General features: G+C 36.1%; 1 protein-coding gene across 8 annotated transcripts in view; it reads right to left on the reverse strand.

Annotated features, from left to right (window-relative positions):
* CACNA2D1 (calcium voltage-gated channel auxiliary subunit alpha2delta 1) overlaps nucleotides 1–18,404 on the reverse strand; it is a 501,837-nt gene that overhangs the window by 105,876 nt on the left and 377,557 nt on the right. For all 8 annotated transcript variants that reach the window (XM_050782803.1, XM_050782805.1, XM_050782801.1 and 5 more), the window contains exons 8-10: nucleotides 12,767–12,836; nucleotides 10,630–10,680; nucleotides 6,873–6,972 (exon numbers count right to left, since the gene is read on the reverse strand). In XM_050782803.1, coding sequence (XP_050638760.1) covers nucleotides 6,873–6,972; nucleotides 10,630–10,680; nucleotides 12,767–12,836 — 221 coding nt within the window. The remainder of the gene's footprint in view (nucleotides 1–6,872; nucleotides 6,973–10,629; nucleotides 10,681–12,766; nucleotides 12,837–18,404) is intronic.

Here is an 18,404-nt window from a genome sequence, read left to right on the forward strand (position 1 = left end):
GAAGTTACAAAAGCTAAAGGTATATTGTTGCTTTCCTAGACTTTCAAACAGCTTTAGAGAGAAAATAAAATACACATGCACATGTGCACGTACGCATACAATCTGACATTATAAATATATTTTGAAGTTTTTTTTCCTGAGAATTTCCATATCATTAAATTATTAAATCTGTATTTAATGAGAAGGGCCTATCTGTTAAAGACAAAAATGTAGTTTTACTTTTTTCTTACCAGAATGTTGCATAAGAATCAATTCTCTTTAAATGTATCAGTTTCAGACAGTATATACTCAAAGCAGAGTAACTCATAAGACTGAAAAGTTTCTTTAAAATTATGAATTTAATGTGGTTGACACAAAAGATTATATATAATGTGGTTAACACTAAATATTGTAAATGCAAAAAAGGCTATATGAAGTTTGATAAGAGCAAAAGATACACGATAAAGAAAGTAAATATTCTTGAAGATTTAGCCTCGTAACTTTTCGGTTAAATCTAGACTCATGAATGAAGATGGCTATGCTCCAATTCTTTCTCTTTTCTTGGAAAAATTGCTAAGACTCTTTCTACCTGTTTTCTTATCTGCAATATTAAGAAGAGTAGTATTGTCAACCTCACAGGGTTGCTGTAAAGACTAAACAAATTACCACGAAAAACCCTTAGAACAGTTTCTGCCACATGAACATTGCTTTAAAAAAATTAAATGGCCTGTAATCCCAGCATTTTGGGAGGCCGAGGTGAGTGGATCACAAGGTCAGGAGATCAAGACCATCCTGGCTAACACAGTCAACCCCGTCTCTACTAAAAATACAAAAAATTAGCCGGGTGTGGTGGTGGGCGCCTGTAGTCCCAGCCACTCGGGAGGCTGAGGCAAGAGAATGGCATGGAGCCGGGAGGTGGAGCTTGCAGTGAGCCAAGATGGTGCCACTGCACTCCAGTCTAGGTGACAAAGTGAGACTCCATCTCAAAAAAATAGAAAAAATAAAAAAAAATAAATAATTACCTATCAATTATGATTAAATAGAAGGTTAAAGCACAAATAAGAAAAATAATGAACACATGTTTAATTTGGATCTTATTTGTACTGATTTTCTGAGGAGCAAATCTATGTCTCAATATAATCACTTAAAATTATTTAGTGAGTTTTCAATCATAAAAATATATTATTTTGAAATAATAAAATTAAACAAAAGTGTACAGTTAACAAAACTTCAGAGTGTAGTTGACAAAAAAAAGATCTTTTTATAGTAAGTAAGAGCCATAAACAAGTAAATAAGTAACCAAAACTAATTAAGCCTAAGGAAGAACTAGGAGCTGGGACCAGTAACACCAGGAGCCGAAACCAGTAATATGTATCTCCAGAAGCAGAGTGGAAAGTTACTGTGACCTCATCTTCCAAATGTCTTCCTAATTATTTATCTTTTAAGTTCCAAGAGTTGTGCATGTTTCAATATTACTTTTCTGTCCTATTTCTGAGATATTAACAGAGATATTTTAATAACTTTTAACTTGAGGTACTGAGGTGCATACTTCCAGGTCAAATGTATTCTCAGTTTTTCCTACGAGTAATATATTCTATTTTCCCATATGCTTTTAGCTCACACATTCAAGCCATACCGAATGAGTATACCCAGCTTAGGATTTACAAAGAGCTGTCAGTGCATCAGTAAAGTCTGTATTAACTTGGTTCACACAAATCACAAGGAGATCTCCTGCAATTGTGTTTCTTAAGAAATTATTTAACAATTTTCTTCAAATAAATACACATTTAACAACATAATATTTTTAGCAAAATCAATGGCCTTTAAAATTGGCAGGCATTAGGAATCCCAATGCCCATTCTAAGTTCTTTAACTGGGAAATAAATGTTAGTTGCTGAGTAAACGTTGGCAGTATAAAATTCATTCAAAGCTTGCTTAATTGGAAATTATTTAAAAGCATTTTATCGATAGTATTATTCAGTTTCGAATTGAGCTAGATGATATTGATGCCCCATACATTTTTCCATTCATGTCAACCCAACTTTTAACCGCCTGAGATTGCAGGGAGCCCTCTGCTCTTGCACATGGTGGTCTGGGAATGCCCGAGAATTAACATTACTTGGGGACAGTCATCAACTTTATATACTCCAGCACATTTTTCCCCTTGGAAGGGATAGCTCTAATTCATGAAATCTATACTCATTCCCAGAGAAATAAGCTCTGCTCACTCACAATGGAAACTTGTTTGAAGACGAATTATTTATTAATTCTCTGCCTTGTTTTAATTCCCACATTTCTCTAACAGTCTTTCCTAGAGTTACTTTCCAAATAAACCATTTAAGCTTGAATTCTTGTCTCAGTGACTATTCTGGGGAAACTCAATCTAAGCAGATACCACCAGTGTTCTTAGTAAGCAGACCCTCAGAATGGGATTCCAGAATTGAATCATTTCCTAAACATATGGCAACAAAGATCCTATTGGTACCTGGGTGTACAGTCATCACTGAAGTCAGAAAACTCCTCAGATGCTGTGGCAACACAATTGCTAAGATTTTCATCTGCAGCGATCAGAATAAAATACAGATTAATGGGGATGCACCTAGTGTTTGAGAGAGATGGGGACAATAGTAATCATAAAACAATGAGTTGGCTGGTTGTTGAATTTCACTGAAGAAAATGATAGCCTTATGTCAGCCAACTATCAACTAAGGGCAACGTAAGAAAGCCAGAAAACCTATGTGGCAACTAATTAAAAGATTCTCATTTCCCATTTTGGGAAGGTCAGTACGTGCTAGAAATTTGGCTCAGAATTTTCTTTTGAGAATCTCAGAATTACAAAATACGCTGCATTCATAACCTTGGCAGCTTTCTGTGCAAAAGTCAGAACATCAATAGGCAAAGAGAGGCACCCTTTGTACTAGGATGAGGACATCTAAGTGGATGCACTTGACAAGATAAAATTCTGGATTCCCCTATACCCTCTGGATAGGCAAAAGTAACCTGTGACCCTTAGTTAGAGGGTAGTAGCTTCTGTGTTCCTAGAGACCATAAAAGATGATGCATACTCTCCTCATGATCTGACCATATCTCATCTAATGGCTTTAGGCAACAAAAAGTCCAAGTATCAACATGGCCCACCTTGAAAAGTACAGTCTCTACTCCAGGAAAACAAAAAAGAAGATATTTGACAAAAAAGTTTCAGGATCTGCCTAATATGAACCAGAAGATACTGAGATAATATGCCAGGGAATGGATGTTTAGGGATATTGAAGCAAAATACAACTGGTCATCAATATTGTTGTGGAAAATAAGTAACCTACAATTAGAAAACTCATGTACTCCTATACAGTTATAAATGGCATGGCTGGTTGGCCAAAGTCCTAAAAGGATCAAGATTAGAAGATGTTCCTTATACAGAGTTTTGGAGAAGCAACATGAAGATGGACCTATGGAAGCAGGCATGAAGCATAAAGATGTCTTTGTTTTGCATTAATGTTAGTTAGAGAACATTCATCACAGAAAATACACTAAACAATTGGGTAGATAAGATGATCTGTCCACTGGAGATCATCAGCTCTGTATGTGACAACTGTACTGCTTGCAAAATAGGCCCATGAATGGAGGAGCTGGATAATAGAGAGGGAGGATATACAGGGGCCTAAAATCATGGGTCTCTCTCATCCAGTTTGATGCCACTGGTAAATAACCAACCCATGAGAATAGTGCGATGCCGAGTCTTCAGTATAGTACTACTTCTTAAAGAAAGCAACCAGCATTTTACCCCCTTGGAGAAGGGGTAAAATTTGTTTTTTCTATTAGGGATACAAATTCCAGTTATGGGTTCTCCGTTCTTGTTCACAGAGGGGGTGTCATTAAGTATCACTAATCCTCAGGTTCACAAATACTGCCTGATTTATCGTGGGATACTGAATAACATCTCAAATTAAGCAACACATGTTATAGTAAAGGGAGTCCAATAATAAGCACATGACCACAGGACTCACAGGGTCTACCATATGTTGCATCACTAGAGGTTGCCAGCCTGATAACATTGGGACAGTCTCCTCTCAAGGTACAACTAAGGTTCCAGCTTACAGATGACGATCTGATTTGGGATGTTGTCTTCAAGATGCAATATGTATTTTGAACCACAGTGCTATGTGCTGAAGCCAGATTGTAACTGCTATTAAAAAAAAAAATGGTTGAAATTTTCATGAAATGTAAAAGCCAGTTAACCTCACATTGGTAGCTTAAAATTGGTCATAGTGGGAATATTTACATCATGAAAATTGGCAAATGCTACATATCAATTTTCTCCTGCACCCCCTGGCTTTGCCCCTAAAATGTAGAATGTATGAGTATGAAAACCAAGGGAACAAACTAGGAAAATCCCCTCTTACTATAATTAAAAGTGATCCACTTGGAAAAGGTGTACTTCTTGTCACTGAGACTTCAGGCTCCACTGAAATAAATGTTCTGCTTTCCAAGTGTATATGTGTTGGGGTAAATGGGCAGGTAATGCAGTGCTCCTACCAGGGTCACAGAAAGAATTTAACTAAACCTAAATCTATAGCTACTATCTGAATATACTGCAATTCTCATGCCAGTAGACGTACAAGAAAAAAAAAAAAGTGATGCTACTGGCAGGGTTCCAGTTGACAAGAGGAATATCACAAGGGTTGCTGCTATATAATAGTGAGAGAGAACTCAGGATTCATTCAAGCATATCTGTGGTTGGAGATAACTGTGAATGGACAACTGCAGAAACCACCATTTGAAAGGGGACAGAAGCCATGGATTCATAGGGCCCAGGGGTAAGAGTCTGGTTCGTCCTAACAGGTAAGCCACCAGCACAGGAGTTGGCCAAGGCTGCAGGGAAATTAGGAAAGGTATTAGAGAAAAGAAAAGATGAGTATGAAGTATATCCTTGGTTCTAACTCTAGAAGCCCACCAGCCTGATGTTCCATGTTTGTTTATTTAAAGATCGTGACCAGTCTCCATCTTTAAGAATCACTGACTGGATAGATTGGATCCTGGACCAGGCTTCTAACTACCAGCACCTACAACTTTTTGTTTCAGTACTCCCTCTTGTGGCCAGTCTGTTTTTCCCACACATAGGGAAGTCGGCTACCTAAAACCTCAGCTCCTTTGGATTTAGGGCAGGTTAACTCTGAAGTGAATATTACATATGGCTTCCAGAATTCCTCAGAGAATTAAGTTCCTTTAAATTAAAGTAAGATTCTGTCATTGTTTCCTTCCATCCACTGCCTAAGTAGTAGTGTTTTCTGTGATCACCACCCAAATACACTATTTATATTTGAATCTACAAGTGAAGTTCAGCTTCTCGAAGTCAGAATAAGACATTCACCACACTGAATATCTGCTACTTTTATATAAATTTCACCTAGACATGTCAAATCTGTGCTGAATTTAAGACTTTCTCTTTTACTATGCCATAAATAGTATTTTTTTTAAGAACTATCCCCATGGTTTGTTATGAACTATATGTTTATATACAAATAAAGCCAAATAAGTATCTTTCCTGATAATCTTATTTGAGAGATCAAGTATTACATTTTACTTGTTTGTATTCTGTTGGAATACATAGTGAGCTGACACAGGGTCAGAGAGATTGTAAAATCAGACTTAAATGAATCAGAGATCTTACGCAGTATCAAGTTTTAGTAAATAATGTGGAGAATACAGACAAGCTAAAGGACTTCTGAAGGTTCAGATGAAGTAGATAGAGGCCTCACATGAAGGAGGGCTTCCCAGCTCCTCCTTCCTGTGTTGAACACATTCTTCTTGCCCACATGAAGAGAAATCACAAAAAGAGTTTCACAGGGCTCCTTGTACTATAGAATACTTCCAGTTTATTCCCCAGAGAATTCTATCACCTGTGAGAGAGTTTTGCCAAGAACCTTGCCTCATAGGTATCATGTTTTACCATACCTACTCTTAGGTTGCGATATACCACCAAAAACATTTCAGGGGTAAATTCTCTTCCTCTTAGTAAATATCAATAATCTAGTTACCTGGAGCTTCAGGTGAAAAAGGATTAAACAAGGTCTCCTGCCTTCATATTTCTAGTTCCCCTTAGTGAGTAAATCAATTTCAGACCAGCTGCTTTAACTTCTTCCTCCCAAGTCATTTCAGAGACAGATCCATTTTCAATGCAAAATAACCTTACCACAAACTCCTCCTCTTCACATCTCTATGAATATATTTACCTTAAATGTAAATACATGCTCCAGAAAATGGCCATGAAATATTTTGCATAAATTCTATGAATTAAAATGAGACATGGTAACATTTGTTTGTCTTATTTCATTTGCTTCACAGTTCAGTACTTTCTAGCTATGAGTAGGAGGGTCTATGATGTTTCTGAGAAGACTTTAATGAGAGCACATTCAAATATCTATTGGTTTTTATGTTAACAAGAAAAACATACTATAAAAACACAATACATTATAGATATGTGTCCAAGGTGAAATGAGGATGATAATGAATAGAAAACTGCCATATAATCATACTGCCAAGTTGCTATTTTCTAGGAGTTTCAATGGTGTCTCTGCGTAAAGGACATCTACTTAAGCTCCTCTGAGAGAAGCAGGAAATGTGGAATGCTTCTTTTTTTTTTTTTTTTTTTTTTTTTTTTTACAGTCATTACTTCAATTACTTTACCCAGGGGTAAATTCTTAGAAACTCAAAAAGGATCCTGGCATAGAATTATAAGAGGATCAGTCACTAAGATAGGGCAGGTCAATAAGATAGTCTTGCAATATATCAGAAATATCTCAGCCTCCATAAGATAAAAGTATAAAGTACCTAAAGTCAGGAGAAGATAGAAATTCTAAATTTAATTCAGGAAAATGCAGTCATCTTATACTTACTGAAGCTACATTCACGAAATCATCATCTGAGAGGGTTTCTAACATTTCGGAGACAGATGTTCGGATCAGTTTAAGTGTCAATCCACTAACACTTCCACTCCTATAAATAGACAAATGGGTCCATATATGTTATTCATCATTTATTTAATCAAGAACATCATAAGGAAAGATAATGTATGTACTGATGCTAGATCTTTTATATATTATTTAAATAATAATTTTGCCCTTGAAAATCTTGGTGTAAAAAGTCACATTTTTTGATAGAAGTGGAAATTATAAGAAATCTTGCCTTTCTTTCCTCCCAATATCAGTGCATGTGCATTTCTAACTGAAATTATCACAATTACATGGTAAGTGACAACTCAAAAAAAAATATGGATACTGATGGTATAGTCAGCCATTCAGGAGTGTTTATTAAATACCAGTTCTGTTATCCAAGTTAGAAGAGAGGAGTAGAGAGATTAATAGACATAGTCATTGCTCCAGGGAGCCCACTGTTTGACTTAATTAAAACAGTAATTATAAATCCACATAATAATTGTGATAACAGATTTGCAAAGAAAATGCCTTGTTCTGCATCCTAAAGTGAACATCCTCTAGAATTTATTCTTCATTTTTCTTTTCTATACATATTCTACAATACTTGGTGACTTCACCTATGTGCAGGGCTGGCTCAACTCTAGGCGACTAACCCCTACTTCTACATTTCTAGCTCCCAACACTTTCCTGGTTTTATCCTTCGAGCTGCCTGCTGAACCACTACAACTGAATGTCCAAAATGACAAATTACGTCCAAATGTATTTTTCATTCCTCTTTATGTTCTTGGTACCAAAGAGTCTATGTCTCAGTCATCCAATTTGTTCTTCCCTCTCAACCTTCCTATGCATTCAGGCAAACTCCCTTATTCATTCCATGTAACAGTGTTCCAAGGCTGTGGTCCCCGCTCCACCCTCACTCCTCTCTGGCTCAGTCTTCATTATATGAAGGTGCTGAGCTAGAGTAATAGCCACTCGACCCAGCAATTAGTCTCCTTCACATGCTAACAGGTGAAAGTTGTGGAAACACATCCTGACCTAATACTTTTAACAGCTTATAGATACCGACTAAATAGCCAGTAATCTCAATAGCCCTGTATTCCAGTCCTTTCATATTGGCATTTTCTCTCTCTCCTTCCTGCAACCACCACAGGTTCTTCCTGCCCGCTGCACTAACAAAGACCATGGCATTGCAGGAATGAAAGAGTTTACCTGATGCGGGGCCAGCTATGCCAGACAGGAGATGGTGTTATTACTCAAATCAATCTCATCAAAGGCTCGGAGGGAGGTTAGGAATTTTTCAGACAGTTTGGTGGGCAGGGGGCTAGAATATGAGTGCTACTAATTGGTTGAAGATGAAATCACAGGGGTGTGGAAAATGGCCCACATGTGCCGAGCCCACTTCTGGGTGGGGGGCACAGGACTGGTTGAGTCACAGGTCCCCGTGGGACCATCTGCTAGAAATGCAAAAGCCTCAAAAGATATCTCAAAAGCCCCACCTGAGATTCTGTAATAGTGATGTTATTTACAGGAATAATTCGGGAAGTTGTAAATCTTGTGACCTCCAGAATAATGGCTAGTAATTATTTAACTACATCTACATCTTAGTAGAATTCAGGTTTCTCTCATCCTTCTAATTTGGTAGCCTTTCACTGGTTTTATAAGGGCAGTTTCATTTTAGGGAAGGGCTATTATCATTTAAACTACAAACTAAATTTCTCCCAAAGTTATCTTGGCCCACACCCAGGAATGAGCAGCCAATCAGCCTGTGAAGCTAGAAACTAGAGTCAACCATGTCAGATTTGTCTCACTGTCATAATTTTGCAAAGGCATTTTCAATCCTCTACCTCCTCCGTAAACGTCCCCAGACTTACCTGTGCAGCTTCACTTCTGGCAGTTCTTCCACCTGAAATTCCACTCTCTTTCCTCTCCCCTCCCATGCTTGCGTTTGAAAATATGAGCCATGAGGAGTCAATCCCAATTTTATCTCCTTAATGCTTTCCTGACACATTAAATCAAGTTGCTATCTCTTACGGATTCCTTTAGTGCTGTCATACTTTATATCTATTAATTTCTACAATTATTTTTGTTATTTGTTAAGGTCTAGTTTACCTAATACATTTGGATTATCTTTGAGATCAGGTACTATGTCTTTTTTTTTTTTTTTTTTTTTTTTTTTTTTTTTTTTTTTTGAGACAAGCTCTTGCTCTGTTGCCCAGGCTGGAGTGCAGGGCATGAACACGACTCACTGCAGCCCCCATCTCCTGGCCTCAGGCATCCTCCCACTTCAGCCTCCTAAATGTAGCTGGAATTACAGGTGTGTGCCACCATGCCCAGCTTGTTTTTCTTTTGTATTTGTTGTAGAAATGAGATATTGCTTTATTGCTCAAGCTGGTCTCAAACTCCTGGGCTTAAGCCATCCACCTGCCTCAGCCTCCCAAGTGATGGGATCACAGGCATGAGTAACCACATCTGGTCTCAGGAACTATGTCTTAATCATCTTTGCTTCTATGTTACTACACTGTATGTAAGAACACCTCAATACATTTCTGTTGAAATATTTTTAAAAACAGTATTTCAATTTCATATATATTTTCAATTTTAGGATATAAATTTGGCTTCTATTTTGAAATGACATTATTTCTGGACATTATTATACATCCAATGGGATTATAATATATTGCATTAATATATTGATTTTACTTAAGAAGATGATCAAGGATTAGCATATAAGATCCATAATTTAATTAAAGTAACATGAGGCTTAAATGCATCTTAACAAAATAAGAATTAACATTTAAATTACATTTGTTGAATTCATTTATCTTCTCTTTTTCAGGCTGGGTTATAAGAGTTTGGACAACTAAATTAAATTGTTTTACTTCAGCTTAAAATGGGGAAAATTCAAATGTTAATACTTGCCTGTGGGATTTAGCTGTCCCCAAATTACTAGATTTTGTTTCTTCCAATGAGACAAAGAATTTTTTTTTCTCTCAGGGAAAAACATGAGCATTTTTTTTCTCTTGGGCAAAAACATGAGTAACCTAAGCATTGTACACTTAGTGTTTAATTCCTTGATTATTGCTCTTTAAAAAAGTAAATCTCCATAGCAGGATATAATCTTTTCAATTTCTGCATCTTCAACCTTATTAGAAAATGTGTACACACGCAAACATACACATATATCTTGGATTGAAGCACTATAACAAATAAACAGACCAATATAAAAACTCAAGGAATTCTTTCTTGTATATCACCATTTCACTTTTAGAAGTCCCAGATTTTTTTTTTTTTTTTCCCTGAGATATTGTCTCTGCCACCCAGGCTGGAACACAGTGGCGGGAATATGGTTCACTGCAGCCTTGATCTCCTGGGCTCAAGCAATCCTCCCACCTTAGCCTCCCAAGTAGCTGGAACTACAGGTGTGAAGCTACCATGCCCATGCCCAACCAAGTTCCAATATTAACTTATTTAATATATTTCATATTTAATATTATATATAATATTAATATATTAATACTCATGTAGAGTCTCTTCATTTTCAATTAAATAATTTGTTTTGTTATTATCCTGATATGGGTTCATTGCCTGAATATAAAAGTCATCATAATTTTTCTTTCTTTTTTAACCTATCAAACACTTCTTAGTCCCAACCTACTACTGTTATCTACAAATCCTCCCATATTCTCAATATATAAATATGTGGTATTTAACTACTCACACATCCACAAGAATAAGCATGTCTTTAGGAGATGCAGCTCCTTGGATGTACCTGAAACAAATATCATAATAAATGCTCTTCTCTCCCAAAATATCAAACACTGATATTTGTTGAATTGATATTTACCAATCTCTGAGACAAGGTTTTTTCCCCCAAGCAAAGACCCATTTCTATCTAAGCAGACAATGGTTTTTTCATATTCTTCAATGTCAGTTTGATAAAAGCAATATCCAATATAACAATAGAGATGTCAGAAGCATAATATTTAACATTTTTCGATATTTATAACAAAAGATGAAGAATTATATTTTAACTTTGAGAAGAACATTTTTCCTGGGAAAACAATTATCTAAACTCCAATTGTTGACCAATTAAAGGTTTAAAAGTCACTTTAATGAATAATAGATTGTCATATTTTTAAATGTAAAAAATAAGCACAAAAAACAGATAAGTTGTTTAGGAACATTAAAAAGCAGTATCAACAGAAAAGAAATATAAGTGGCCAATAAAGAGATTAAAGTTAGGCAATATGTGATGTTATTACCAAGAATTTCAAAGGCTCTCAAACTTTACAGTGTTTAAGAATCACCTGGGGTATCAGTTCAGAATATTAATTTCCAAATTCAACCCTGTGGAATCAGAATCTCAGCATTTTAAAGAGACTCTAGAAGAGATTTACACAGATGGTTCAGTGGTTGTGGACAGAGATCAACTTGACTGTGTATGACTGGCCCAAAAAGCTCACTCACATTGCCTGGCCACCTACTGGAACGCGGCCTGACTTCTCCAACAGGAAGGGCTGCACCTGACCTCAATTTTTTACTCATCCCTGAAGCCATCACTGTAAATGTAACTTCTCAGGAGGTTGCCAGTTAACTTTCCAGTTAGTTTTCAGACAACATACAGCACAATTAGTTCTATGTGTTGAGGAAGCAGTTGGAGTTTATAACCTGCACCCTTGCTTGATAAGAAGGTAAAGTGGCAGAGTTGCAGGTGAATTTTCGTGGACGGCAAACCTGGCTGATGCCTAGTATCTTAGTGCTGGTCAATGGGAAGAGGAGAAGACAGGACATGTCTGCCTCTACTGATTGGCACCCACTTTCTAAGTCTCCTCCAAAACAACCAATTCCTGAATTCAAACAAGATGATATATTAGTTTTTAGCTCCACTCAACAGCCCTATGGCTCCACAGGAAGAATATGTAAATTAATAATAATTGTCACTATTAAATATGGTTGGTGTTGACATAAATTGCTACTGGGATATTTAAAAGGGCATCTAAAAGCCTCTAAATACATGTCCTTGGAATCAAACTTTATGCTCTCACAATTTGTCTGAACCCAAGAAAAAAGTCAGAAATAACTTAAATGTCCAATAATAGAAGATTTCGTGAATAAGTTACCATACAGTCTTCATCCAAATGATGGTATGTGTCTTTTCTCATGCATATGTACTCAAATGTTATTGATATGAAAAGTGTGGGATACAAAGCACTATACTATATATGTGAACTCATTTTTTAATATTCACACATTAAATACATTTTTAAAAAGCAAATAAGGCACAGTTAATCATTTAAAAAAACCCAAAAATAGTTGTTTTCTAGTAAGTCCAATAACAAATTATTGGTATTCTTCCAGCTTTATGTTAGGAGAACAAGTTGCTTCAGTAGTGAGGAACAAATAAAACTTCATTTTGGAAAAAAAATCAAACCTAAGCTATATGAATATAACTAGGGGCAGCTTTTACCTTGGGGCCAATTCTCATTAGTTCACTGCCAGAGGCAAATTATCTCCTACTCTATCTCATCTCTGTTGGAGCTCTACTCCAAGCAAACTGGGATCCCTGCCATAGAAATCCCTACCAGCTAAGAGGTGAAGCACTGAGATTAAATATAAAACTTAAAGCAGTCCATTTGAAATGAATGTGATAAGTGGGTTCAACTATATTAATTAGCAGTACCCACTTGAACTCATCATTTTCATTTACCTTTACCTATATTTACTTATTTTTAAAAATCAGATCACTTTCAATAAGTAGTTAATACTCATCCTAATAATAAAACGATTTCGACTTTTTAGCAAATATATATCTTCTTGCCTATATAATCTTTTCATGGCTAGCTAAAAATTCTTACCATGGTCTTCTGCGTACATCATAAAGGTCAATCTTGTTTGGAGTTCTACTATTATCAACCCATGGTGAAGCTAAAACAAAAAGAGAGAGAGATATTAAATCAAAATATTAGACACACTCTAAAAATAATGAAGCTTTTTTAAAAATCACAAAATGCAATAGATACGTAAGTTCACTTATGTACTTCAATGTTCAAATGGGAGATGTCATTTTTAAGCCCTCATAATATATTGCTTTAACATGGAAAACACCACAGCAGTACAAGAAGGAAACCAATGATAGTCAATTCTCTTTTTACATGTTATTTCAAAAATAAATTTACACATACAGTTTTTTTTGGGTGCTAGCTTAATATGTTTTAGTAGGTGTCCAGAGGTTATAACGTTTTTCTCTCTAACAGAAAACTTATGTGCCACTAATGAAAATTGTGCTTTCAATTATTTTCTCCCTATATTTTCATTCAATGCCATATTCTCTTGGTCTATATAAGACAACTGTTTTTCTTGAGTTTTTATGTAATAGAATTTTACCCAGTCCATGTTAAAATGATAATGAAAAGGTCAGCTGTAATTAACTCCATAGAAAGCTGTTTTCTTTAAATTTATTGTAATGATATGAAGTAATTCAAGCGCAGATTCAACAATCTTGTATGACTTTCACAGCCTTTATCATTTTGCAATAATCAGAAAAAACTTCATCTAATTGTATTGACTTTTAAATGCAATTAATTTAGATCTATTCTAATTAAATTGATACATGCTTTAACTAAAATGCTTTACAAAGCTTTACATGCACGCATACTTTGGACCTAATGAAAAAAATAAATGCTGATGAATTGGATGATAATTTCATGCTAAAGAAGTCCCTGTCCTTGAACATGTTTAAACATATGACTCCTGGGTAAATGCCTAATTCATATGACTTATGTTCCCCAATCAATTTCGTTTTTCTGAGGAACTATGGAAATTATGAAGAACTTTACTCAGAGTCAGGTTTATTAGACAACTAAGATAATTTGGCCAATTAGGATACGTCAGAAACTATATACAACTAAACTCCTCCTTGACTGTGAAATTTTTTTCTTATTAGTAGCTATATTAAAAAATGATTTATTCATTTTAAATGACTAATCATATTTACATAAAATAGCAAGTTTAAATACAGCACTCTTCCAACCACCATTGACACAGTCAGTGTAACTGAAATGGTGAGCTTACTGAAATTTGTTCAACTTGCACTTGCAGAAAGTGAGAGTCTGCGATGTAAAATAATCCTTTGTGTGTGTGTGTGGTAGTGCTAGAATTAAGTAACAAGCATGCTGATACATATATCAGTTCACTTTCGTTATCCCTCTATAATATCTGACTCTCCAAGATGGGGTCTTAGCAATACCTAAAACTTTATAGAAATTGTATCCTTCTTTCAGTACCATGTTATGCTGATAATACATCTACTGCTGCTCAACTCCAAATGCACCCTTCTACCTTGCCCTATGAAAATGGATCTGAGCCTTTTAAATACTTTTCCTTTATCAGATGGCACATTTTCAAGGCTTGCCTGCAAATGATGCAAAACAGACACCGAGTGAGAAAAAGGATTTTGCTTCCTTGTTTTGGTTTGTTTGCCCACAGGCTCTTGTAGCATGTGCTGCTGTCTGGTGTCTGTCTCCTGCACTGTCTGTATATTCTCCAGAGCTCAGCTCCTACAGTGTTGGAGTTTGCCCAAATTGCCCACTCCTGCAACATGGCCAGCTTCACCAGGCTCAGGCTCTAATTCTGTCACCTGTACCCCTCCAGCCCCACCCCCTGCCCCGGGTATTTTTGTAGAGGAGAGCTTACAAGGAAAGACCTGGAACCTCACAGGGTAAATTTGCAGCAAATCCTATCAGTGTGACATCACAGTGACTTCTCCACCTTGGTGGGCCATGACCATGGTCTCTACAAGGTGTGAACCTCAGCCTGGGAACTGGGGGATTAGGAGCTCTGCCTTGGGCACTCTACCTCAACCCTAGAGGCAGTTGTTATTACATATTAGATTATGTAATATTATATCTGATACTCATAAATCCTTTAGAGTTGTCTGTACTTTTAGCCAATCCCTTATTACTCCAATCCCCATTGTAGATAATTTTTTATTAAAAAATAGACTTTCCTTGTTCAAGATATTATATTTTTTCTGTCTCCTGATTGAACCAAGACTGACACAAACGTATGGGGTAGATGAGAGAAGTGATTAGTTACCACTGCCAATATAACAGCAGCAATCCTGAGTTAAAAGTGGTGTGCAATGAATCTGATAAACAACTTAAAGAAATTGGAATTTGAAAGTTATGATTCAATTAGATTTTTGAATTGTTTGCCAATCACATTCATCTAGGATTTCTGTTGTCACTACCATTGCTAATTGAAATTAACTGTGATATATATTACTATGTTCAATAAAATGTATATCTTTCTTTAAGGAAAGAAAAAAGTTAAAAGGCTATCATTTACAGTATGAGCCAGGCTATTACATTTTAATAGTGTTTATAACCTTTGGTGGTTTATATTTTAAAATATTAATAATCTTCTCTTAGAAGTTTTCTGAGATATTTACTCTTAGGTAGTAGCCCTTGATTAAACCAAATTAAGATATTAATGTTATGGTAAAATTGAACAATATAACTTCTTCTGTGATATTACTCATTCCCTTGTAAAATCCCATCATGTCATTTAAATAGTTCATTCCTTATATACACTCAGAATTATGAAAGATCAAAGAGTAAAAAAGCTAATAACCATACATTGTAATTCCCTGAAATAATCAGTTTCAAAACCATGCACAGTGAAAACTGCATGTTTAGAGAGGGAAAGAGAGCTTCCAAAATTCCTATAAAAAGTGAAATGCTGCTCAGTTTAGATGACTTTTTACTGTTCTAGGAAGATTTGGGGACAGCAGAAGAGAGAACAGAAAATGACAGTTCACAATGTAGACATTTCCTTTTTGAATGTCATCATTAAAGGTGATAACAATGATTTACAGGAATGTTTTCCCCTAATCAAAAATGAACCGTTAGTGTGTCCTTTACTAAATCTACTGGTCTACCATTTACTTCACCTTATACATAGGATGTGTTATGTGTGTTATCAAATTGTTGATTTAAGCAGGTATTTACTTGTACATTAACTCAGAATACTAATATATGTAATAGGAAAATATTCTTGAGAAAGTATGCAGATTTTAGTGACATTTTCTGGTTAATATGATCTAAAAATAATAGCAAAGTACTCATTTTTTTTTATTTCAGCTGCTAGGAAAGAATAAAGCAAATAATGATGCACTGAGTAATGATTCTCTTGGTAGAAACGTCAAATGACAGCTAATTGCATTTCCCAATTAAAAAGTTCAAGTGTATTTTTTCAATCCTAAAAACTTCACAGTCTTAGTCTCAGGATAATTTTAAAAAGTAAATTTCATATACTCAACAATGCCATTAAAAGTCACTCCTGGTCCTTTGCCTAGATCTAATTGGTGGACCATTATTTTCGGCTTGTCTCAATCATCTCCTATAGAATATTAGTCATGGCTCTGAACTGCAAGCCAAGATAATCAATTGGGACTATTTTCAAGCCCAAATTATTTCACTAAATGTGTACTGCATAGCTCACACAATTTTCATAAGTTTCAATGTTGCTCAATTACTATCATCCCAGAATGGATTCTCCACAGTCCCTAATTTGCACCATGGCTCCAATAACCAAGTTCAGGGTAGATAACTGTCATTAGAAGAATGTGGATTATACCCACACCAAGGTGCCAAAAAATCTAGGAAAGTGAATAGCTGGCTTTTCAGATTTTGAGTTATCTGCTCCCGAATACAACTTTTAACCTGGAAAATACTGAAAATACAGGAACAAGATTCTATGTTAGCCAGGGTGGCACAAATGCCTTAATGAAAAATCTGAAATCTTTGGTATCTTAGTAAAGTACTTCTAACTCAAATAACAGGCTAAGTTGTGCAGGGTGTGGAGAGTGGTAGTGCATGGATAGATTGTGCTCCAGGCAGTTATGCAGTCTTAAAGCTGGCAGAGCTTTTGCCTCCTTCAGCACTTGGATTCCAAGGGCATCCAGGACATTGGGCTTGCAGCTGCTAGATGGAGGGAGGAAGTGTGGAGAAGGCACACTCTAGTCCTAACAATCTCAGGCTGGAAGTGACACATATTACTTTCACTCATTTTCTATTGGTATGAACTTGCCACATGGTCCTGCAGAGACCAAAAGGTGGGAGAAATGTAGTCCCTGCCTAGCCAGGGACTACATTTTTCTTTTTTAAAAGAAAATTTTAAAAGAATTTTTTTTTTAAAGAAAATTTTTTAAAAGAAAATTTCCCAATGGAATGGGAAGACAGAACTTTGATGGACAGCTAGCAACCCTGGTCACAGGTACAAATGAACAATTTAAAAATTAGTAACATCCAGTACCTATTAGAACATCAAATTTTCTGTACTCAGCAATGTCTTCAAGTAATCCACCATGGAGATGACGGAGATGAGGATAAGCTAAATTTAGAACCTAACAAATAAATAAAACATACCAGTATTAAGAATTATTTCTAGACTAAATTTTAGGACTGAGGTGGCTTGCACAAGAAATTTACTGGTGTAAAGAACAACTGGAAGTCATCTGGGCATTGTTGTTGATGTTGTTTGTGTTACTAACGAAACCACAAACCTGGCCTGTAGAAATGTAATTGAACCCTAAAGCAACTTTTGGGCACTAAACTTGCACCAGGAACAGCAAGCTATAAAAGTTCTTTAGCCTCAAGCACACCCCTTCAGATGTGTCAGAAAGTGTTTTAGACAAGATAGTTACTCCCACAGAACACTACCAGAAACAGAGAGATGAGCTAACCAAGAAATACAGCTTTACGCAAGAGTAGGATATCTTTGTATTTCTTGCCTGATAGAATGGGATAGGGTGAATGGGTCAGTGATTGTCCTGTATTTCTCACTCTCATTTTACAGATGGGAGTTTTTATCATAGTTATGCAGCGGACATAACCAATGAATATTATATATTTGGGCAGCAATGGGAATAGGGTAGAGAAAATAACTGGGACAAGGCTCTATCATAGGTAGTCAAATTAGGAAACATCCCACCTGATGGAGAGAACTGCATGTGACCCAGAGATCCTGGATTTTATTCATTTGTTGGGAATTTGAATCATCTACGGGGAGGAGCTGAGTATGTTCTACACGTGGGGAAAAATGGTATGCACAGATATTTGAAATGCCAGAAGAATGAACTGTAACAGGGCTTCAATATGCATTTCCTCCTCCTTCCTTCTAGTAAGAGTCCTCACGACTGCCCTGCCAGAAATTATACTTTTCAGTTTCTCTTGTCATGATGTAGCCATGTGATCAAATTCTAGTAGATAGGATGTGAGCAAAAGTGATATATGTGTGATCCTTCAATCACTCTTGTTGCCTTCTACTAATTTTCCCCTGTCTTCTCTTGGCCTCAAAAGTTTTATGATGGTATTGAGCCCATGTTAACCAGACAGATGAGGACAACAACCTAAGGAGTGGCAGATAGCTGAAACCTCAGTTGCTGGATGACACCATGGACCAGGGTTACCCTAAGCACTGATTACCTATTCG

This window comes from Macaca thibetana, chromosome 3, assembly GCF_024542745.1.
Source record: "Macaca thibetana thibetana isolate TM-01 chromosome 3, ASM2454274v1, whole genome shotgun sequence".
NCBI classification, from domain to species: Eukaryota; Metazoa; Chordata; class Mammalia; order Primates; family Cercopithecidae; genus Macaca; species Macaca thibetana.